Below are 24736 nucleotides of genomic sequence, written 5' to 3' on the forward strand. Positions count from 1 at the left end.
CGCCGCCTGCTGCACAAGCGCAAGGGCCCGAGTTCGATCCCCGGTATGAAAAAAAAAAAAAAAATGTTTTTAAGGGCTGGGGATAGCCTAGTGCGAAGGCTCTGGATTCAAATTTGATACCACAAGAAAGAAGGAAAGAAAGAAGAAAGGAAGGAAAAGAAAGATGGAAGGAGGAAAGAAGGAAAAGAAAGAGAGAGAGAGAGAAAATAGCACCAACAGAATCAGGCCAACTTATTATTTTGTCAAGACTTTGATTTGAAAATTACCATCTGTGGTCCCCATTAATTCATAAGAAGAAAAAATATTAATACTTCTTCCTTAACACTGGTCCTTGGACACACAGGATTTGAAAGACGCTGCTGTGGGTGACAGCACCAGAACCGGGCTCTGTACAATTGTTATGTAGGGAGCACTGCAACCCACAGATCCCGGACCATGCCCCCAGGCCTGCTCAGTCAAACATGTAGCAGCATGGCCCTGGAATCTATATTTTCATATGTTTCTCAAGTGGTTCTGATAGGCATCTGGGAAATCACTACATCCGGTAGAGTATCAATGTTTAAGGAGATACGGGAAACACTGTATTTTTCTGGTGCTGATTTGGCATTTAGCAGTTTTCATCCTCATTTTATTCTTTGGGGGTCTCTAACCAATGGCTAGGTTTTTCCAAAACAAATCAGAAAACCTTTGTCATGGATTTGACAACAACCGACTCCGAGAATGGATCTCCACCCCAAGGAGCCACACAGTAGTTTGTTAGGTAAATATGTGCAAAGTGTGGATTCTTCCAAAGGTGCAGGATTTCCGTTCTTTCACGCTGGTTTTCATATCCTAGGCACTTCTTGCTTGGTAGCTTTTTTTATTCTTATGTCTTAGCCAATTACAAGCTGAGATAGTGATCCCAGGGAGAGTATGAGATGTAAATGGGCTGTAAAATGGCTTTTCCTGGTGATTATTCGAGGGAGCCTTGCAGCTAGAGTTGGGCTCAGTCTGTTTGGAGACCTGCACGCTGCTCTGTGGCTGCCTGGCGAGCATGCCCGTGGGGAAGGAACCGCATACTGACTGAAATGTTGGCGAACAGCTGGCACACCCGTGCCCTGTATGCAGGAACAGCGAAAATATTTATTTATTTTCTTTGTGCCTTTACTGCTACACTCGGCTGTAGCAGGAATCCGCCATCAATGACTTTGCCCTCTTTCTCTCTTCCAGATGTCTTACTTGTCAACGTGACGTTCTCCTTCGGTTTTTTAAATTTATCAGAAAGATTCAACTTTACCAACTGCTCATCATTAAGAGAGTAAGGTTTTATTTGAAATTTAAATATTCTCTCCTTGGTTTTAATTTATTTGCCTTACTCTTCAATTTCCTAAAGAACTCTTTTGTGGAGTAGAACTTAGCCAAGGTGCCTTTTGGAGCATGGCCTTACAAGAGCAGAGAGAGACACTGGGCTAATAACATGTGACTTGGAGCCACCAGGGAGAGAATGTGTCCCCCAGTGCTCTGTCAACAGGAAATATGACTGCTAGATTCCCCCCAGGAGCAGAGTGGCTTCGAGAGCCAAGAGGCCTCATCCTGGGGGTCAGAAAATAGACTCCAGGGCAAAAGATGAAGTCGCCTTCACCAAAAGAACATGCTCATTCTGCCCTCTTTGATTGACTGACTGATTGATTGAATTTTGTACTGCTAGGGATGGAACCCAGGGGCTGTATGCTTGCTAGACAAGCCTCCACCACTGAGCCATATCCAAATCTTCTGTTCTCTCACTTCCACTCTTAGCCCCTATGAGTAAAAGTCCCTAGATTAGGGCCACACCACAGTCCTGGGTCCTAAAGCATCTAGAAGACAGGAAATGCTTCTCAGAGTCTGACCTTCCCGTTGGAGGTCAGGATGGAGGGCCCCATGGAACAACCGGAAGCTGTATTATTAGCAATTCACCCCGCCATGATTGACCAGTCTGTAAGCACCAAACGTGATGATCTTCTTTCTACCTGGCCTGGGAGCCAGTGTTTCTATGGAGAAAGTGAATTCAGACTTGGAACTGAGTTGGAGAGCTGCTCTGGACCGCAGAGGCACATTGAAGGGAACAGCACAGGCTGGGGTCGGTGATTTCTGAGAAAGAGAATGAATTAGGGAAGAAAAGTACAAATCTTAATACAGAAAGCCTCAGAAGTCCAGAAAATAGGAAGAGGGGTGGGAGGTCAGTAAATAGAATTTTATAGCTCTAAGGGAGTTTAAAAGAAAAAAGCTACCCTGGGCTGCAGTTTTAGAGGCCAGATGAAAGGAAGTCTTGCCCTGGGTCTCACTGCTGCAGAACTAAGGATCAGACCTCAGTCCCAGGTTCCCCCAGAGGGCGAGCGCTCTCCAAGGGAACAGCTTCCTGTTAGCAAAGCACTAGGTACAGTAATCCTGTCTGAGGGGCAGAAGAAGCACAAATCACAAATCTGTTCCACGCTCCAGGGGAGTCTGTTTCCTCTCCCCATGGAAACTGCAGTCTCTTGAGATCAGAATCTCAGGATGCTTCAGCAGCCCTAGGAGAATATATCAGATGCAACCTGGGTCCCCCTCCCTGGCACTCATAGACCTTGCTGACCTCTACTGAGCCTTCCTCTGGCCTCCCTTGGCCGCACTTCTACCACCCCAATTTTTCTTTTATCATTTCTTCTTTAACTGCAGCTATTCTGATGCAAGCTTTTCAAGTCCTCCATGGTTACTCATGCATGATAGATTATTTGATCAGTAGACACAATTCTTCCTTAAGCAAACACAAGAACCTCATTTCCTCTGCCTGCCAGATAGTACTTTGTGTCTCCCATTTTCCAGGCAGTTGGCAGCGTAGCTGCTGCAGTGGTCAGACCTGGCTGATCTGGTAGGGAGGTGGCAGTGGGAAGAGTGAGATCTGTCCCCACAGGCACTTACCTGAGGGTGACAAATAGCAGAACTGGATTCAGAAACAGATTCAGTGAGTTTGTGTTGTCCACAGACCAGCAGGTGACCCCAGCTTCAGGTTTCCATGGCAACACCCCTGCAGGTGGGATGCTGATCCATCAACCCCGAGGGCTCCCCAGAGCAGGACTCCAAGTCTTATTCCATGCCTCAAATCACTGTTTTCTCTCTCCCATTCTTCCCTGCCTGCCAGGGATTGTTTTTTTTTTAAATTCTTTTCAGCACGTACTTGCACACTGCATGACAGAGAGAAATTCTAGGATCTGAACTGTTCCCTAAACATGTGGGGATTAAGTTGGTTTTCCATGTTCCCAGATGCTCAGCATGCACTGGAACTGGCTGTGCTTGGTGTAAGCGTGAAAGAAAGTGCATCCACCCCTTCACCTTCTGTGACCCTTCTGAATATGAGAGAAACCAGGTAAAGTGACCCTTTTGCTATTCCGAGGTTTAACCAAAAGCAAAGGTTTGTGTCCTCCTAGCCCTGCCCCGCCTTGTGTGTTTGTTTCACACTTTGAATTTCCCACCCACGTGGAACTGAAGAGTTGGTCTCTGTTTCAGGAACTCTGTCACGTTGCCCTGGAGAAGCCGCCGAAGACACCCGGAGGAGGAAGATTCAAGGAGACTAGCAGTAACAGGACCCACCCAGGTCCCCAGGTCTGATCCTGCTTTTGTGTCCATAATGAAAAAAATCCCTTTTTGATGAGGATGACAACTGCCACTACTTTGAGTTCCTTTTTTGAATTCTCTATTTTACTTACTGCCCCAAATTCCCTTTTTTTCCTGTTGGTTTTTAACCAAGTTTCACTTAATTGGCTCAATACATCAAAGGCTGCACACTCACTAACAGAAATTAAAACTCTGTAATTATGAAAAATGATGTTGTTCCATAGGACTAAAATTGTAAAGGTGACTTTGGGACTTATTTGAGGAGAATTAGAAGGAAGCAGAGCACTCAGCCTTAGGGACTTCAATTTGAACCAAATATCGTGATTGCAGTTCTGGGGTTATATGTGTGGACAGGGGTTTATGGAAAACATACAACCTAACCTGAATTAAATTGTGGGTTTTGTCTTGTTTTGCTTTGTAGGTACGATCAAACCAGTAGTTAATGGTGCTAAAACAGAATTGTTATAGAATGTGTATTTCTCTTTCCTTTTCAAAAGTGGTGCTTTTTCATGAAATTCAGTTGGAAATTTCTCTTATTTTCTTCCTAATCACTAAACTCAGCATGTCTGCCATGTTTGCAAAGAGGGGACTGTTTAAACATTTCTGGCAGAACATATGTGGCTCTTTCAGAGCACAACTAGGTGCTGGATTCACTCAGTGAGCAGAAGTTCCTTGTGCATCTACACGTGGGGAAAAACAAACAAGAAGAGGGCAAGTTTCTGCTCTCATTAACCTTGAAGTCTGGCAGGATCAAGCAAATTAAAAACAATAGCATTAAGAGCACCAAAAAGGGCTCTGTTGTCTATTTCATGACGAATCTGTGGCTTTGACTTCGCCATTTGCAGCTCTTTAAGGTCAAGTGCCAATATAAATAAGTAGCACATTTTTAATCATTACTGAAAAGTTGATAGTAACGTTAGGCGAATTAAGTAACAGGCAGAGGGAATGTGAATTCAAATGGATTATGGAGTTAATTAAAGCATTAGAAAAGCTTGGTGTGCCAATATCTCTGGACTTTGAAAGTCTTTGAGGTTTAATTAAATGATGGGCTACTTTTCCTTCCCATTGGTTTGTAAAACGAAGAAGTAGTGACAGGGATGTGAATCAAGGAGACAGTGGCTCTTTTCTTTTAATTAAACTTTGTTGTTATTTTTAGTTTTAGTAAAATACACAAAAATTGTACTACATTTCCTATTTTTAAGTGTACAGTTCAGAGATGTCAATTATAGTCACAGTGTTTTCCAGCTAATCTCCAGAACACTCCACGTCCTGCGAAACTGAAACTCTGTACTCATTAAATAACTCTCCCTCCTTCTTTCCCCCCAGCCCCTGGTAACTGCCATTCTATTTTCTGTCTTTACCTCAAGTAAGTAGAATCCGTATCTGTCTTTTCATGACTGGCTTATTGTACTTAATATAATGTTCCCAAGGCTTATCCATGTCGCAGCATGGATCAGAACCCCCTTCATTTTTTAGGGCTGAACAATGTTCCAGTATAACCATATAGCATATTTTGTTTATCCATTCATCCATCCGTGGATGCCTGGGTTGCTCCCATGTTTTAGCTCTTGTGAATAATGCTGGTATGAACATGGTTATACGACTATCTCTTCAAGACCTTCCTTTTAATTCTTTTGGCTCTAAATCCAATAGAAGTTGCTAGATCATATTGTATTTTTATTTTTATTTTTGTTGGTGTTTTGAGTCAGGGTCTCACAATGTAGTCCAGGCCAGCCTTGAACTCACTGTATAGCCCAAGCTAGCCTTGAAATCATGGTGATCCTCCTGCCTCAGCCTCCCAAATGCTGGGATGGTCTTATTTTTAATTTTTTTTGAGGACGTGACTCACTGTTTTCCATAGCAGCTGTACCATTTTACACTTCTACTAATAGTGCATAAGTATTCCAGTTTCTTACAGTCTCACCAACACTTGGTTTGTGGGGTTTTTTTGGTTTTTGTTTTGTCTTGTTTTTGATGGTAACCACTCTAATGGGTGTGAGGTGATATCTCATTGTGATTATGATTTGTATTTCCTAATGATATGTGATGTGGGGGTATCTTTTCATATCCTTGCTGGCCATGTATGTATCTCACAAGATATGTCATTTGTAAATATTTTCTCCCATTCCATAGGTTGCCTTTTCATTCTGTTGATTGTTTATTTGTTTGATTGTTTGGTGGTGCCGGGAAAGGAATACAAGGTCTGCTGCATGCTAGGCAAGCACTCTATCAATTGTGTCTCTTGATGCTCAGAAGTTTTTAATTTTGATGAAGTCCAAATTATCTATTTTTTCTTCTGTTTCTGTGGTTTTAGGGTCAGAGCCAAGAAATATTATTGTGAAATTCAATGTGAAGTTTTTCAAACTTCATATTTTCTTCTAAGACTTTTATAGTGTTAAGTCTTTTTTGTTTAGGACTTTGATCCATTTTTGATTTAATGTTTATATATAGTGCAAGGTAAAGGCCCATTCATTCTTTTGCATTTGGGTTTTCAGTTTACCCAGCACCAAATATTGAAAAGAATGCCTTTTTTTTTTTTGAACCAGAGATCAAATTCAGGTCCTTGCATTTGCGCAGCAGGCAGCGAAACCACTGAGCTAAATCCCCGGCCAAGAATGCCCTTTTTGCCATGAATGGTATTGGCACTCTTGTTGAAATGATTTGGCCATATATGTGAAGGTTTATTGCTGGGTGCTCATTTCTGTTCCATTGTTCTCTATATCTGCCTTTGATTATTACCATATTGTTTAATTCTTGTTTTTTAATAAGTTTTGAAATCAACTTTGCTTTTGTTGTTGTTGTTGTTGTTTTTGGTACTGGGGATTGAACTTGGGACCTTGCACTCTCGAGGCAGGCGGCAGCACCACTGAGCTAAATCCCCGGCCCTGTTTTTTATTTTTATTTTTATTTTTATTTTTTTGAATTTATTTATGTATTTATTTTTTTCTGTGGTACCAGGGATTGAACTCAGGACCTTGTGCTTGTTAGGTAGGCACAGTGGCACTGAGCTAATTCCCCAGCCCTGTTTTGTTTTTTAGACAGGGTTTTATTATGTGGTTCAGGCTGGCCTTGAACTCACTGTGTCACTATGTAGCCCAGGCTGGCCTCAAACTCCCAACAATCCTCCTGCCTCAGCCTCCAGAGTGCTGGGTTTACAGACATGTGCAACTTTGTTCTTTTTAAAGATTGTTTTAGGTAAAATTAAACTTTTAATTTTGAGATAATTGTTGATTCATATGTAGTTTTAAGAAAATAATGCATAACATTTTTACCTGGTTTTCTCCCAAAGTGACATCTTGCAAACGAGAGCACAAGATCACAGCCAAGATACTGACACTGTCAACAGTCAAGACACAGCAGGGCCACCACCGCGCCTCTCCCATGTCATTCTCTTATAGCCCCACCTACTTCTTCCCTCCCACACCCTAGCTCTAATGCCTGACAATCACTAATCTGTTCTCGTTTTCTATAATTTTGTTATTTCAAGGATTTTGTGTAGACAGAATCATCCAGATATACACTTTGGGAGACTAACTTTTCAAATTAATTTTTAACCAGTACCTAAAACCATTGAAATTGTACATATTGATGGGGTGCCACAGGATGTAATTCTATGGAAATTCATCCAAGTTCTTTTATGTATCGATAATTTTGTTTTTTATTGCCAAGTAATGGTCAAGGCAATAGCTCTTCAAACTTCTTTTATCTCAAAGAAGAAAAGATGAAGTTACTGCAACCTGGCTTCCTGTATTGTGCCTTCCTGTACCTTTTGAACTTGACTCTGTGGTTAAAAGAAGTGGGGTCACCAAGTGAGGAGGAGGAGGATGAGACTTGGCCAAGTGCAGTCTGTCTTCCGTGCTTCTCTGGGGATCGCCCTTCTAGGTTCAGAGAACGACATTTTGTTGATACTGAAATGTTTTCTTTCAGTACATGACTCAGAGCAGAATATTGGCTTGGGTTGATAGGGAATGGAAGGCCATTTGTCCCAGGAGGGATTTCTCGTGCTTTGTGAAACACTGCTGTCTTTCATTATCACGTAGGATGTGTAACTTTCTGATTTCCATTTTGGGTCCTCGTGTCAGCCATGAACCAAGCACCCTACTTTTTTATAACGGTTTGCAGCAGAGAAGCCACTGAGAGCTGACCTTTAATACATCTCAACCACATCGCACGTGTGCCGAGTGCTTCTTGTGTGGACACTGGGAAGGGCACAGGCTCCCTCCTGGGCTCTGTGGTCCTGAGCTTGGGTTGGTTCTTCCTGTGGGTATTTATGGAGCGTGTATTAGATGCCACGGTACTGGGCCCTGGGGATAGCATGTGGAGGACAAAGATGACCTGGCACCTGTCTGGCCGTCAGTAGTAAGAATTTTATCTATGAGTGCATGGGTAACAAAGCAGGAAAAGCAATGTTAATACAGGTTTAGCACCTGAAGGAGCACAGACCAGAGAGCCTCTGTACCCGGGGCCTTGTCTTAGTCCTTCCTGTTTACTTAAGCCCAGTGCCTGGCAGTTCAACACACTTAATCAGTGTGCTTGCTTCAGCTTCTGACTGATGGGTGGATTGATTGATAGAGATGGCATTTGAGCTCCCTTTGGAGGGAGGAGAAGCATCCAGATGCATAGAGACTGAAGAGCGGCTGTTCTAAGCGGAGGAGCCAGCAGAAGCCAAAGTGTGGTAGGGGACCAGAAAATCCCGGGACACTTTACAGGAAACCCTTGGTCAATCAATGAGGCTGGAAGAGGGTGCAGGAGCTGAGAGCATGCAGGGTTGAAAGGAGCCTGAGCACCTGCGTGAATAGGGCCGTGTGCATGGCGGCCCCTGGCGAGACTTTACCTTACTCACCAGTGGCAATGGAATGCTACTCAAGACATTAGTTTAAATGCATGGATTTTCTCATCCAAAGTGTGGTCCTTAGCAGGTAGAGTTCCAGTTTTGACCCACCACACACCCTGACCTGGAAACAAGTGCTGTTGTTTATCAGAGGAGCTGCATTGAGGAAAAGCGAGACCAAAAGAGAGGAAGAAATTCAAATCCAAGTCTCATCTAGGATGAGGAATATGTTCAGCTATAAAGCTAGCTTCCTCCCTCCCTGACCACCATTGGCCCTGTGGCCCTGCTCTGACCACTTTTCCTCCCATTTCCCACCTTTTTCTGCCTTTTACCTTCACCTGCTGATATGGAGGCTGAGCTGCTTCCCTTTCCTGCTTTCAAGGGAAGGTTGTGGTGATCTGTGCTAACTACCGTGCCCTTCTGGTGTTTGTTATTCCTCATAGCAAGCTCATCGCTGGAGGGCAGAGATTAACCACACCAAGCCCCAACTCCTGCTCTCCAGGAATTTCCTCTTTCTTTCTCTCTCTCCCTCACGCCTTTCCTTCTCTTTCTCCATCACTTTTGAATGTGCATTTTAATTTCTCACAGACCATCCAAATGGGGGTTCTTTCAGAAGAGAAATTAAGTGGAACACATACCTTTTTGAATAGCTTCTATGGATCTAGCCCTGTGCTAGGTGCTGTAGGATTCACTTCCAGTTGTTCATTTAATCATCCATTAAAAATCTGTTTGTTGAGCTGGGTGTGATGGTGCACACCTGTAATCCCAGCACTTGAGAGGGTAAAGCAGAAGGATTACCACGAGTTCTAGGCCAGCCTGAACTACATAGCTGACTGGAAAAAAAAAATGTGTTTGTTTGGACAACTACTGTATGCTTGGACAAGCAGGCAAAGTGTGTGCCCTTACAGAGCTTATGTTGTAGAAGGTAGAATATTCTGGAGGAGGTGAGATCCCTTTTCATCAAAGAGTTGAATATATACAACAGGAAAGACCCCAGAAAGCGTGCCATGTACTGACATAGTGGTAGGTACCATTTGTTGAGCCCTTGCAACGTCCTGAGCTCACAGTGTCTCTTTATTTAAGCTGCACAATGGACTTATTTTCCCCATTTTGTTGACATGGAAATTTTGGCTTAGAAAAAAATAAGTAGATAGTAAATGGTAGATAAGAGATTTAAACCCGGGCAGTCTGACTCAAGCGTTCACAGTTTTAACCACTCCCCTACATTCTCTGACCTAAGTGGAGTAGAAATAAGTGTTAAACCACATCATACTGATGCTATGAAGGTCTGTCCGAAGGGGAGGAAACAAGTGTTGGCCTCTCCGGGCATTAGGCAGCCACAGCTTGCCACAGACCTGGGAAAGAACAGAGTGTCCCTAGGTCAGAGAGGTGAAACCAGACCTCTCTGTACACAGGTGGACCTGTCACCTTCACCCTGGACGTCTCCCCACTGTGTCCAGGGGTACTGTAAACCATTGAAGTTCCCAGCCCACCAGGAAGTTACAGCCCCAGCTCCCAGGGCCTGTACAGGGGCGCGTATGAAGGGACATCCAGGGGGCACTGAACAACGAATAGATCACCTTTTCGTTCCATTGAAATCTCCTTTTTTTGGGAGAACTGTATTTTACTATTTTCTTTCCGTATCTCACCTGTTTTTTACCCTTTTCCACTGCTGGTTTCCACTCTGCTCAATTTATACATTCGGTTAATGTATTACTTCCATCCTCTTCCGTGTCATTAATAAAGATGTTAAATAATTCTGAACCAAATACTCACCCCTGTAGGGCCCTACAGGACACTTTCTTTTAATTAGTTGTGCTGCCTTTCATCTCTCTTATGTCCTTTGGTTTCAGATTTCCAGCTGGTTTGGAATCCATGGCTTTTTATCCAGTCCTGTTTGAACTAATTTCAAGAAAATCTGAGTGACGTTTTACCAAGTGTTGATTCAGGTCCAGGCCTACAGACAGATTTTTCTAACAGATTAATAGAGTACAACTTGGTCTTAATAAACTGAGCCTTCCTCATGCACCTCTTTCCAATATTCTTTTCAATCATATCAGTATTTTCTCTATTAATGTCATAGTAATTTGAATTGTGTTGACGTCAAACTTCATGAAAGGTACTCTTAACTGTCAGGAGTAATCCTCTTAGACCTTCTCAAAGATAACTGTTTCTAAGTGGTTGTGCTCTTACCAATATCTTGTAATGACTTAGCTTTTGAAAAAGAAAACCCATAAAAATAACTGGGCATACTGTAAACCACCTAATTGACCAGTTTCCAGTGTGCTTTATTATATAAAACAGGGAGTGATTTAAACTCACAAGAAACGAGACCTCGGAGTACTCTATTAAATAATTTACAATGGTGACCCCATTTAAAAATAGCTCTTAAGTCTTTAAAATGTAACTAGCAGAAAAAAAAAAAAATGTAACTAGCAGGAAGTGAACTCTTCTTAAGTTGCTTGCTGGGCAACCTAGGGCCGTGGCGGATACACTCAAGGGTGATTTGATTTGACATATGGAAATCCTTGGATATTGGAGGGAGAATCTCACTGGAGAGCTGTAAGAAATCCTCTGTGTATGAAGCTCAATTATGTTTTTAAATTAACCCCTTCTATGGGCAAGGTTGTAGGGCTGACTTCTTATGTTTCATTGTGAATTAACTCTTGACTGAAATATAAAAACAGACGTAAAGTAGAGTATGTGGAATACTTGTGAGAAGGTCTTTCTTTGCCTTTTGTCTTTACTGGATTTAAAAAGAAATCTTTACCAGAAAATATATTTCTAAGAATTGTTGCAGCCATTTGACTGACCTTTCTTTTTAATGTTTTTACATTTCTTGTGTACCTGCACTGTTCATTTAGGGGTCTCCTCTTGGAAGCTCTTTAGCACACTGATGAAAATTAGGAGACTCAGCTGGGCAAGGTGGCAAATACTTGTAATCCCAGCACTCAGGAAGGCTGAGGCAGGAGGATCACTGTGAGTTGGAGGTCAGCCTGGGCTCTGTAGTGGGTTCAAGGCCAGCCTGAACTGCATAGCGAGACCCTGTCTAAAACAAAAAAAGTGATTAGGAGAAATCCTTGCAGCAAACAAAGGACAGCTAATCTGACCCTCTATGAAAATAGACTGTGAGCATCTGCTTTTATGAGATAGCCAGGGCTGGATCCCATCCTAGATGGCCACTGGAAACTTCTCTAAACAATACTGCTTAAAATTAAATCCTTTTGAAGTAGCAAGGCTGTCTCCACTCAGGGGGAAATAAAAAGTTAATAAGGCAATGTGGCAGGTTCTCAGATGGTGTGTGGAGAGCCATTTAAGGAGCAAAATATAACTCCCTTAAAAATCTTTTTTTCATTAGTTCTGAGGCTGTCTTTTTCCTCTACGGCGAGGAGAGCAGTAGCATGCACTTGGCATGTTTGCAGTTTGCTGACAGCCATGGCGTAAATCAAAAAAATGAGAAGGACCGTCTAGAAAGAACAGAAACCCGAGTCCTAGTGGACTTGGATATAAATGTAATCTGCATTGAAGTTTACATTAAGAAAATTCTATCTTGGCTCCTTAGGAAGACAAGCGGCCTCCTAGAGCAGGGGTTGGTTAATGTTTTCTACAGAAAACCCCACAAAAAACAGACAATAAATGCTGTAGGATTTCCAGGCGGCATGGACTCTGTTGAAGCTGCTATAGTGTGAAAGCAGCCAGAGACGATACACAAAGTTCCTGGACACTGAAATTTGGATTTGATGTGTTTTCATTCATCATGCAATATTATTGTCGTTTGGACATTTTTGTTTTCATGGACCCTTCCCGGAACATGAAGGAGACAGGGTTTAGCCCATGATTTTGTTGGCCGCCTCCTGATCGAGTGCACACAGACAGCCCCTGTCCTCGACACATCCAGTGCTGTCCTAAAGACCCCATCGGTGTTCACTTGGCTGTTACCGTATAAGAGGACAGAGTAACCCTTTCACCATACAACACACACTTGACATTTGCAAAGGATTTATCTTGAAGTCGTTGCTAATCCCCCATCCCAAGTACCACTCTAGCAGATCATTTCCCCCATAAAATGCAGTCAAGGATAACAGAATTAATTAAAGTGACCCTTCCCGGCCCTCGGTGATTCAATAGGTAGAGGGCTAAAGTCCCTTACAAAGTGATTAAAATAAATTCTGCCACCGAAATCTGTTCCCTGCCACGTTACATCATTGCCGTGATGACAGTAACGATGAATTTACCTCAATCGGCAAAACCAGTCCACCGCAGTCATGAGCGACGGTGACCAGGCTGCCAAACAGCATCTGTGTCTGTAAAGGGACAGGAGAGGGCGCTGATCCAGTAGGCTGGGCAGCCCAGCGAGGCCGTGCTGATGAGCGCTGGACACACGCAGGGCAGAGAACACTCATCTGCCTCGAGACGCAGGTGTTAGGCAGCTGTGGACTTCACGGAAGCTCTCGCAGTGGCTCAGCTCTTCCTGGGTTTCATCCTCCGAGTGGATGCGCTCAGCATTTACCGCGCAGCCAAATGTCCATCTCTGGACCTGGGGTCATTTCAAATACCAAGGGTGTGAGTGTGACGTTCACTCGAGCTAAGACCTGCTGCCCTTCTCTTGGCCAGAATCTCAGGCTCTTCCATCCTCTTGAGGTAACCAAGAATAATAGAATAATAATACAGATTTGTGGAAATGGTCTACAAAAGGACATCAAAATGATTGAAATGAAAGATAGGGGCTTCTGTAGGACAGAGATGAATGATATCAGGATTGTTTTGTCCTGAAAAGGGAAAATGCCATCAAATAAACAGCTTTTTTTTTAAGGGGAATTTGACTAGACATTGCAAATGGAGAAGTGAGGAGGCCCATGCCTACATGTAGGGAGTAGGTAAACATGACTCCTGGGGACATGTGTGGGATTTTTTTTAGTATGTATTTGTGAAAAAACACATTCATCTAGGGGAACTGGTAATATCCATATCACATCTTAATCATTTTTAGATCTTGACTGTAGGCCTGATAAGCCCTATAGCTGAATAGCAAGGAAGTAATTGTGATGTTTCCAAACCATGGAGAATAAATGGTTGGTCACAATGGTTTAGGCATCCGCTTCCTTGATATGAAGTGATAGAACTGGAGATTTCTTAAGGTCTGTCCCCTGCAATATGCACCATCATTCAAGTAACCTCTGTGAAACAAACAAAAAATACAAACTGCTTTCTAGGGCATAAAATTTATGTCGGATGACATTTATTTCAGTCCAGGGCCGAGTCTTTCTGTCCTCCAGTTCTTTTGCTTACACTGGGAGTCTCCCGAGGCTGGAAGACGGCAAGCTATTCCTAAACTCCAGCGATTCTCACTCCACAGACAGAATGTCAGGCTCTTCAACTGCATTTTCAACTGTCTTGTGAGACAAAGACTAATTGGTTTGACCTCATGCTGTCGCATGTTGAGAGACATGAATCTTCAGTGCTCTTCCTTGAATTCATTGATTTCATTAAACACTGTCTGCTTGTGTTTGCAAAATGTTGTAATTTCCCACTGATTTCTTCGAACTGCAGCACATCAACAGATTCTTTTTTGGAATGATGCCATTTCGTAGCTTTGATCTCGTGTTTTCATCTTCTATTTCCAATAGGTCTTCCACATTAAGGCCATTGAGCCACAGAAAATATCAACCTTAGGAAAAAGTAACGTGATCGTAACAGGAGCAAACTTTACCCGGGCATCAAACATCACGATGATCCTGAAAGGAACCAGCACTTGTGATAAGGATGTGTGAGTTGAAATACTAGTAATTGATCCATGGTAATGTAAAGCCAAAGCCTATGCCCAAGGAATGTCAGTGTGATTAGACCCTTTCTGTAGTCAGATGATTTCATGCATGAGAGTGGACCAGTGAGTCCGGGTATTTGATATAACATAATTCCAAAAAGGTTAAATGATTTTAACAACAAATTTGAAGTTTATTGTCAGAGAATCTGTCCTATGTTACCTCCCCTCCCCCCAAAATCTCAGTAAGCAGTAATTTTCAGGATTCCCTATTTGGGGCCTGGATTCAAATTCATTATCAAAATTATGTATAGAGACTAAACATGATTGAGAAGATGCACTTAGAAAAATAGTCGTATACCTTGGAATTCGATGCAGAATTTTATGAAGCAGTGCTTTCCAATGTGGACCCCAAAGTTGAAAAAAGAAAATTTCAAATCTGTTTTGGAAATTTCATGCTTTGTAGCCTTCTTTCTTTTTATTGGTTTGGTTTCAGTCTCAAATAATTAAATTAGCAATTCAAAGATTAGTAGTAAGAAAAGAACAAAACACCCCAAACATAAAATATCTGGTCAGTGTGCCACTTGGATGTTATGATTTCTATGATGTTTTCCCCCCAACTCATCCTATTAGTGAAATTGAACAAGAAATTTCAATTTCTCACTGATATCCTCGGGCAAATTGTCCCTCCCCCCACTGCAGGGAGAAAAAGGAGATGTAATAATAATAATAACACAACAGACAATTTGAGTTTTCTGCTTGCTAACTTTTATAAGTTTGGGCTAATTTGAAGGAAAAGATGTTGCAGTCTCCATGAAGTATAATACTGAGCTTATTTTCCTCATGGAAATACATTTAAGATGATCTGCTGAAGCGTGATGTTTTGGTTTTTAACTACTAAAACAGATTTGTACAGCATTCTCATCTGCCATGCTTATTTACTGAATTATCTGTTCTAATTCAGTCACCACACAGCACTGCCGCACCTTCCACTTAGAGCAGTAAATCTGGAATATCTATGATCTGGAGGGGAAAAGCCAGTCCTCAGTGCGGTGCTCTGCTCGGCTCTGTCCCAGCACAATCAGGCACATATTAGAGCCAGTATCTGTGCAACCTAGGTATTTTTGTGCCACTTATCCTGGCTAAATACCTTATTGCAAAAATCTTCCATTCTGTGTAGCGAAATCTGCGAAGTCAGACACCTGTGAGTTCACTGAAAGGCAATCATTTTCACTGGAAAATAAGTCGTTTTCAGAGCATTAACCTGTTTCTGACTCTTTATGCTCTCATTTCCATTCCGAACGTGTCTTGAGATATCACAGTTATTAAATTAAATGACTAAGAGACCTTTCTGTGTGTAGCATTTCAGTAACCACATCTGTGCAGCGAACCCAAGTTCATGAGAGCAGTCGACGTAATTCCCAGTTAATCCTAGACCTCGGCCCATGCCATAATCCCAAACTCTTTCAATGTGGTATTTTTTAAATTTTGAAGAGAAAAATGCAAGTATAGTAGTGAAATGACCTACATTTCCACCTCTCTCCTACTGAAACTTATAAACAAGTTTGGATTTTAATGAGCAGCCATTTGACAATGAACTTCCAAGAACTACGCTCCAGGTAGAAACCTTCAAATGTACATCCAAGGTAGGATAAGCATAAACTCACTCAAGTGGTTTTTGCATTTGCCTTCTTTTAAAGCGCAGTAGTGTTAATCATCATGCACACATCCTTTAAGAAGCAAAAACAGAGTCTCCTTCAGCATAATTAAGACTATTGAGACGCAGCTCCTCTTTAGTGGTGTATGCTTTAAAGGGTCGTTGTAGACACACAGAGGTCACAGGAGTGTTGTGGAAGGCTTTCCTTTGACTCCAAACAGGCATTGAGGGCGGATCCTTGTGGCTGTCAGGAGCACCCAGCACTGTCCCAGAGACTTCCCAGTCTAAAGGTTTCCATGGAGGCAGCAGAGCCCTATTAGAGACCCTCAGGCTCTCTGCTGTTGGAATATACAGTTCCCACACCTGGCTGTGATTGGATTAGGCTCCACCTTCCTAGTGGTTGGCTAGGATTTTTTTTATTTACAGCTTTTATTATGGAAATGTTCAAACATACACAAAAGAGATGAGCAGAATGACCCTCTTTACCAAGTTTCTAAATTTATCAGCATTCTCCCAATCTTGTTTTGCCTAGCTCATCTGCTTTTGGTGGGGGAGGGGAAGCACATGTGTGTAGGGGCTGGAGTTTCTTAAAAGTGTATCCCAGACACCATATCCCTTCACTCATTAATACTTGGGCATATACCGCTAACGGGAATACTGTTGTTATCACACTCCACAAAATTAACCATGATTTCTTAATACAGTGTAATACCCTTTCCACAATTCCCATTCCATGCTCACTTTATGTTAGGCTTTTTAAAGGGCAATGGTTACTTCTCCTTCCTCCCCCACTTCAAGGAAGAATGCAAATAAAATGGTAAAAATGGACAAGAGAAAGAGGAACCCAGCCTCACATCTACCCCAACTGGGTAAGCAGCTCTTGATTAATCAGTAGCTAGCTGCCCGCAGCTGCAGCTGTTCTGGTAGTCAGCACAGTTGTAGATCAAGTGAAATCCATACGCTGTCACCTTCAGCAGTCAGCTGTGCTAAGTGTCTGTGTCATGTAAGAGTTCTTCCTCTCCCCCTTTCTAGGATACAGGTTAGCCATGTGCTAAATGACACCCACATGAAATTTTCTCTTCCATCGAGCCGGAAAGAAATGAAGGACGTGTGTATCCAGTTCGATGGTGGGAACTGCTCTTCTGTAGGAGCGTTATCCTACATTGCTCTGCCACACTGTTCCCTTATCTTTCCTGCTACCACCTGGATCAGGTACTGTCTGGATGCACGATATGTTTCCTGCCTGTGGTTTAGGGTCTGATGCATAAAGATCATGGATTTCATGCCGATGAATTCAGAAATGATAGCCATATTCAGATTCCTAGTCCCTCGCAGGATTTTTTTCCTAGAGAAAGGCATACCTGAAGAGCTGGTTGTTCCCGTTGTCATAAGCACTGTGAACACATCCTGTTTTTCTCTTAGCCATGGCTGCCAGGAAACTCTCAGCTCAAATATTTGTTCAACCACAGTAACTATTCTTAGCTTAGGTTTCTGCTACAAATCTATGACCTTCTTCACCATGTGCCACTGCTGCTTATGATAAAAAGTCTCCTTTCTTACATCTTTCAGTTTATAAACTTTAGAGTCAGCTGTTTTGAATGCTTTGGGAGAAATATTCAGAGATATTAGAAGCAAAGGCAGTATCTATGGAAATTTCAAAATAATCTCTTCCAGGTGAACCCTTAAGGAGAAAAAGAAACCCCACTCTTATCAAATTTAAATTCCCATTTAAATTTTGGAATACAACCCTAAAGAGATTTTGTTCATCTGACACAGCCTGAAGATAATTTTCAAAGTGCTCTCTAGGTAAAACTACCCACAAGGCTTTGGGAGGGTGGAGAAAAGATTTTGCTTCTGCCATTCTTCTCTAAGATGAAGTGAGAGAGCTGGTTGTATTAGTCTGCTATGGCTGCTGTAACAAAACACCAGGTTGAAGTGCTTAAACAATAGAAACCATTTCCTCCTACTTCCCGAGCTGGAAGTCTGAAGTCAGGGTGTCCCTGGGGCCTGGTTTCCTCTTAGCGCTGTCCTTGGTTTGCTGACAGCAAACTGAGGCCTACAGAGGCTTCCAGCAACAGGATGGTTTGGCTGCCAGTGTCAGGCTGTACTGCCATACTATTCTGCCTTACTGTGATGTAAAGTGCTCCTCGCTGCCCTGCTACCTGTGACATTCTGAGCCTGTCTCTTGGCTGCTTCTGGGTGTTTGTGCTTTGAGCAAGAATGGGGCTCCGTAGCCTGGCACCAGAAGAACATGCATGGCTTGGTCTTCATGCAACCGTGATAGGTTGGCAGGAGGCCATCTTGGCCCAGCCCCTTGCAGCTGGTGGGCTGGGGCCTGGGGTCTTCTCTGTGCCACACAAATTGGCCTTCTCTCACCCACCCCCTGGTCTGATCACCAAGGGCTTAGCCAGCTGTTGGACCTGACACACCTAGACTCCTTTTGTCTAGTGACCTCTGAGGTCAAGGACACTAGGGTAGCTGCAACTGCTGGTGGCTGTTTATTTCACGCCCAGTGACCACTTTGTGTATATCTAATGACGAACCGAGAGTACGTGAGGCTGTTTGGCTTGGTTTTGAGATAAATGAAGCTTCCCCTTACACTATTATTCATATGGTTTCCCAAAGAGGAATTTATACTTTTAATGTCTTTTATAATTTTACCTTGTCCAATGTGTTCCCAGTGTCCCCGAATAAAATATAATTGGTAGGTTGGGAGTTTGATTTTGAAATTGCTCAGATTAAAGAATCTTTATATAGATTAAACAGTAGTTGAACAAAATTCCATTCAGGGAATCCTTTTCAAGGTACAGTGGATCAGATTATATGTGGCAAAATGGTACAACAAAGCTCAAATTCTATTAGAGAATTTGGACATTTTTCCAAAATTAAAATGGGAATTTTTACCTGGGAATGGGAATTAAAACCTGGATTGTTTTATACCGATGTGTCTTAAAAACCATGAATTTGTGGTCAGTATCTGTAACAGACTTCTTAGACTGTCATACATTTGAAATTAAAATTAGTTAATTTTCTCTCAAACATTACTGTTTAATATTACATGTGGATGAGCTGACAGTTTTGTTCCAAATGCAAAATGCCTGTATATTTATCCTTATTGTTGCTTTTTGCCTTACAGTGGTGGTCAAAATATAACAATCATGGGCAGAAATTTTGATGTAATCGACAGCTTAATCATTTCACAGGAGCTAAAAGAAAACATAAATGTAAGTCTTCAGCTGCTGTGCAATAATAGTTCTTTTCAGTGTTATTTTTGTTTTCATCACACTAAATCGTGTTGGGGATATTTCTTATTTCTACAGCTTTCATGTTATAAGTATTTTAAATTTACCTTTTTACAAATTTTCCCACTGTATGATGCTATCTGTGTTGCAACTGAAATAACAAGACCTCACACTTGTAGTTGCCTATTTGGGGTTGCCACGCAGAGCATAAAGAAATGAACTTGGTAGGGCAAGACCTGCCGTGTCTCCTTGTGTGATTATGGCGTCACTTTAATGAGACGAGACGATGCTTGTGAATATGTGTGAAAATGCTTCATGCACACTCGAGGTGTGAGTAAGGAACAGTGTTTCTGTGAGGAGTAGGCGGTGATGGTCCCATTGTGCAGAGAGCTGGGGTCCTGAGAGACAAGGTGACTCGCTGATGCCCCAAAACTCCTGCCAGGGCTTCTCCTCCTCTAGCCATTGTCTCCTGGGCCCCTTTGGTCCCTGCCATCTGCTCACTTTCTCCTGCCTTCCCTCACCCCATGGTGCAATGGTAGGAAGGGTCTGTTCCCATCAGAGCCCTGTGGGACTGAAGCTGCTGGTGCCAGGAGTGAGAGGGAGATGAAAGACTTCAGATTCTCTCTGGGCCTCTGAGTGTTCTACTAAGCACTTCCTGAATCTTCTTCCCCTTCTGTCTTCTGCTTTCCTTGATGAAAGATAGGAGCGGAGCAACCTTCCTGGGGCCCCACCTGATCACTTCCTGCCAATGTTGGCAGAGCTGAGGGTGACAGCGGAATTGCTTCCCTTGGGGTCGGTATGGGCCCAGGCATAGATGCAGCAGACCTCCTGTTTCACCATTCCACAGCCTTCTCGGACATGCATCTATCTCCGGTGCACTTCAAAACGGGTTCCAACCCCACGTTGGGCCTGATGCTGGGCTGTGTCTCCACGAGGCAAACACACCCATTGTGTTAGTCACACAGAATGACCTGACCAGAGGCTGGACCTGAATTTGTCAATGGTCTTGCTCCATTTCCTAAGTGCTGTTTCCAAATCAAGTACCATTTATTGAGCACCAACTCTAGACAATTTTTTTTTTTTTTTTTGCTGGGTGCAAGGGTGAAAGACAAATGAGACTGTCACAATGACTGCAAGGAGGGGGACGGCGGATCTACACAGGGTTTGAAAGTTGGCAGCACAGGGTGACATCAAATGCTAGGTCCTATGGTTCTCACTGAGTCCAAGAATACTGTTTGTTTCCATATGAAAAAGAAATTACATATGGATAGGATGAAGATGGGCAGGACTGGGACGAGTGGAAGTGGAAGAAAGGGCAGTTGCAGGCACTGAGGGCAGTTCCTTACCTGCGCCTGGTAGAATGCCACTCAGCCCTGCACTGCTGGACCCTAGAGGATGGGCCAAGAATGAGCAAGAGGGGGCCAGGGATTTAGCTCAGTGGTTCCAGTGCCTGCCCTGCAAGCGCAAGGTCCTGAGTTTGATCCCCGGTACCAAAAGAAAACAAAAAAGAATGAGCAAGAGGGATGGCTGAAAAACTATAGTGGGGCAACGCCCCAAGAGTGTCGTCCTGAAAAGGTTTCCCTTAATTGTCTAAGCAGTGGGGAGCTACTGAAGGCCCGAGCAGGGAGTGACATGAGGTCATATTTGGCAGTGCTGTGTAGGAGAGTTTGGAGAGCCAATTACTGGACAAAGGGTGGGAAGCCAAAAAGGATGCCCCTGCAGACATCCAGACACGGCTGAGGTGACCCAAGGTCTTGGCTGAGCTCTCCTCTGGCCGGTCCAGTGGGCTGGCGCTGGTGAAGCAGCACTGTTGTTAAAGGGAGGTAGGGGACAACATCAGGGGAGCAAGAGCACCACGGGTAAGAAAAGAGCATCTGGCAGGACAGCTTCACTGTCAGGGGTAGAAGAAAATCAGATGGCCAGGGAAAGTCGCTGAGAAGTTGCTCGAAATTTAGGGGGAAAAGAGCATTTCAGGCTGTGGGAGTTGGTCCCTTGTTTGGACACCTGGTGTCTTGAGGATGTGGATGGGGGATCCTGTCTCTGGCAATCTTTCTGGAAGGCAGTCAAAAGCCAGGCTCCTCAGAATTGTGGCTGCTGAGAGCAGAGGCAGCAGGTTTGGTAGTTTTCATCCTAGCGCAGAAATGTGAAAGTGAGATTCAGGTCGGAGGATGGAAAGCTGCTCAGGTGGAAGGTCGGTCACCCTGGTCCAGAGGTCGGCACCTGGCATCAGAGGCCTGCACCCCATCTCCTCCTGCCCTCTTTCCTCTACTCCAGGATTAGAGACAAGAATGGGGACAGTCCTCCCGCCTGGAGAATTTCTTTGATGAGCTCCAGTTGTTCTTCCGTAAACATCTGTCCACCACCCTAACCCACCACTTTCTCTGCCTGTCTCTCCGAGCAACTGGAAATGACAGTATATGTACGTGGGGTTTTTTAATACACCTGTAAATTGGGCCACGTTGTCTGCATTGCTTCCAGGTTTTGCACTCTCCATTTCACGGGGGACTCGTCATTCCTTTGACTTTTGTTTTCTCCTATTTTCTGTTAACGCCTGAAAAGCCTTTTCCTCCTTGTGGTTAGTGACTTCTGCCAACACAACATAAGAGGTTCCCCAACCCAGAGTGACTCAGCCAGCCACACACGAAGGCCAGGCGGAGCTGGCTCTAGCTGAGAGCTGGGCGCTTCTCTTCCTTTCCTGAAATTTCCTAGGATTCGGCTCCGCTGGCTCGAAGGACACCTCAGCCCTTTGGGCCAAAGTCTTCCCCTTTCTGTAGCCGGCCTCTCTCTACATGGCCTCCTTGCCCATGGCTTACCCTCTGACTGCTTTCATTATCATGGATAATATTACTCATTAATCATTAATCATAGTGTGTGTTGAGGTCTTGCAGTGTGGCACTCTTCTAAGCATTTTTGCTTGTATAATATCATTCATGGTCGCCATCTCTTCATTGAATGCATCTTTGTCACATTTAGCTTAATGTAACTTAGGGTCAACTTAATCCTGTGAGGTAAGTAGGGTTGCCCCCGTCACTTAGCTCTTAGAGAGCAGAGTTGGATCTTTCAGTCACTAAAACACTCTTTTCTTCTCCCCCAGGTCTCTGAATATTGTGGGTCGAATTTCTGCAGGTTTTTAGCCCCCAATTTAAAGAGTTCAAAAGTGCGTCCAAACGTGGTGGTGAAGCTGAGAGTACAAGACACCTACTTGGACTGCGGAACCTTGCAGTATCTTGAGGACCCCAGATTTACAGGATATCGAGTAGAATCGGAGGTTGATACAGAACTGGAAGTAAAAATCCAAGTATGCTGCTTTTTCCTGCATTTGGGGATAGAGGTCCTCACTCTTCCAGCCCCTGGGTTGGAAAGGTCTGTTTCCACACATGCTCTGATTTCTTCCTCTTCACTTTGTTGTTGGCAGAAAGAAAATGACAACTTTAACATTTCCATGAAAGACATTGAAATTACGCTCTTCCATGGGGAAAATAGGCCATTAAATTGCAGTTTTGAAAATATTACTAGAAACCAAGATCTCACCACCATCCTCTGCAAAATTAAGGGCATCAAGGATGCGAACAGCATTGCCACCTCTTCCAAGAAAGTTCGAGTAAGTCACATGGCACTCCGACCCCATGTCTTCTCCTGACTTTTGGTAATTCCTCAACTAACCCTGAGGCCAGGATGGAATCTTCCATGGATCTTTAGATTTTTCACTTTGAATAAACAAAGCTGGTACTGCAAGCCCAAGCACAATTCCTCCAAAATAGCTGGCAGAATCCATCCATGTGCCTGTTTGAATGTCAAAGCTTTGAACACACCATTGTCTATGATACTAATGAGTCTTGATAGCTTTTGTTCCAGCTATACATTTAGACTGTAGCATCTGCAGGCAGAATCTCCGGACCCATTGACAGTGAGCTGTCATTCTTTCCCCAAATGTGAAGGTGACATGTTTTAGCAAAACCCTAAATGGGCCTCCTCAGCACACCCAGAGTGGCATTAGAGTCTGAAGGGGACCAAATAACCTACGGGCACCATGAAGTCATCCTTCTTGCAATTCATCTTCCCCAGACATGTCCGAGGGACTCATCACTGGCCTGTTTATGTCCCACAATAAAGATGTGAGACCACCGAGTAGGGTAACATATTAGAAGCCACCCTTCCCCAGTGTTCATGGCCTATGAGGCTCTGCAGAGTCTATATAAAAAATCTTTATGACTCACAGTTATAAATAATTGGATAAAGGACCAAAAAGAAAAAAGAAAGAGAACATCGGATTGGAAGGCAAAACAAATATGTGTCCGTGTCCCAGGTGCCCTGGTGTGTATGTGCAGCGGCGTGGCCTTAGGTTTATCACTGGACTTCTCCAGGCCGACCCTTGTTCGTCTGTATGGTAAAAGGGTATTGATTATTACAGAATCAGTAAGAACAGCTAACCGCATCAGTCCCCACCTTCCATGGCAGCAGAGAGGAGCAAATGCTAGCAGTCTGCATGGGTCAGGACATCGCTCTCGGATGCCCATGCTGGGATGGGCCACAGCAGAGGACAGACAGGCACAGACTTCTGCCTTTACAAAGCTCACCTGCAGGGACATGTAGTAAAGAAAGTAAATTCAAACTGTGGTTGGATGGGGGCAGTGGTTACAGGGAAAACAACCAGGGGGAGGGGGATTGCAGTGGGGAGCAGGGGAACACGAGCAAGCCAGGTGGCCAGATTGACCCTGGTGGGCAAGAAAGTCCTGCCTGGAGATGTGACACTTGTGGGAGGGGTCAGGGAAAGGACGGAGCCAGGGGCCAGCTGTTCTAGAGTCCTGGGCCGAGGAACCGCAGGCCGCAAAGGTCCCCAGGCTCACCCTGTGTCGTGTGTTTGTGTCACACTAAGGGAGCCTTCGAGGCTGGGAGGAGGGAGCAGGCAGGGGTCTCCACAGAGACTCGGCAGGGGATATTAGGATCTTGTGGGCCATGGCTTGGCCTTGGCCTTGGGGCTCAGGGAAGCCCCCGGAGAGCTTGAGCAGCACTGCCATGAGCCGACCTACTCAAAGGACACAGCGTGTTGAGTCCTCACAAACACCCACCCTGAGGCACCGTCCACGTCCCGCCTCAGTAATGAGAGTGTGGCTGATAGTTGGCGACTCGGGGTCCAGCCGCTGGTATAGGCTGCAGGTGGCACTGGGCAGGCAGTGTCAGATGTGCCCCAGCCACGCTGCTTGATGCCTGCATAGGCCGGCATGGTTCTGAGGACACAAATGCACCTTCATGCTGTATGCAGTAATAGAAAAGGAGGCTGGGTGCAGTTTTTCTTTTTTCAAGGTTTATCAATTTTTATTGCCCCCCAAAATGATAAAACTGACAAAGACCCAGAGGAATCCTCTAGTCAGCATTACCAAACTGGTTTCCACCATAGTATGCTTCACTCAAAATCAGCCTGCCATGAAACACAAGTGGGAGCTCATCAGATAAAAGATAGAGAGGGGCCTTCTACCTCTTCACTGGCCCACACCTGCAATTTAAACCCCCAGGGCAAAGAGGGCCAGAGTTTAAAATCCGGAGGTCTACTCTAGTCCAACACACCTTGAGTGACACACCAGGAAGCTGAGGCACAGTGCGTGATCTGTCCAAGGGTATACAGTCCACACACCCCA

At 44.0% G+C, this 24736-nt stretch overlaps 1 protein-coding gene across 1 annotated transcript in view; it reads left to right on the forward strand.

Annotated features, from left to right (window-relative positions):
* Plxnc1 (plexin C1) overlaps positions 1 to 24736 on the forward strand; it is a 138054-nt gene that overhangs the window by 63288 nt on the left and 50030 nt on the right. The window contains exons 7-14 of the mRNA XM_004844955.4: positions 1210 to 1297; positions 3259 to 3361; positions 3502 to 3597; positions 14068 to 14207; positions 16891 to 17070; positions 18995 to 19082; positions 22195 to 22398; positions 22516 to 22701. Of these exons, the coding sequence (XP_004845012.1) occupies positions 1210 to 1297; positions 3259 to 3361; positions 3502 to 3597; positions 14068 to 14207; positions 16891 to 17070; positions 18995 to 19082; positions 22195 to 22398; positions 22516 to 22701 (1085 nt within the window). The remainder of the gene's footprint in view (positions 1 to 1209; positions 1298 to 3258; positions 3362 to 3501; positions 3598 to 14067; positions 14208 to 16890; positions 17071 to 18994; positions 19083 to 22194; positions 22399 to 22515; positions 22702 to 24736) is intronic.

This window comes from Heterocephalus glaber, unplaced genomic scaffold, assembly GCF_053883595.1.
Source record: "Heterocephalus glaber isolate CG9 unplaced genomic scaffold, H.glaber_assembly_v1.0 deba00001572, whole genome shotgun sequence".
NCBI lineage: Eukaryota > Metazoa > Chordata > Mammalia > Rodentia > Bathyergidae > Heterocephalus > Heterocephalus glaber.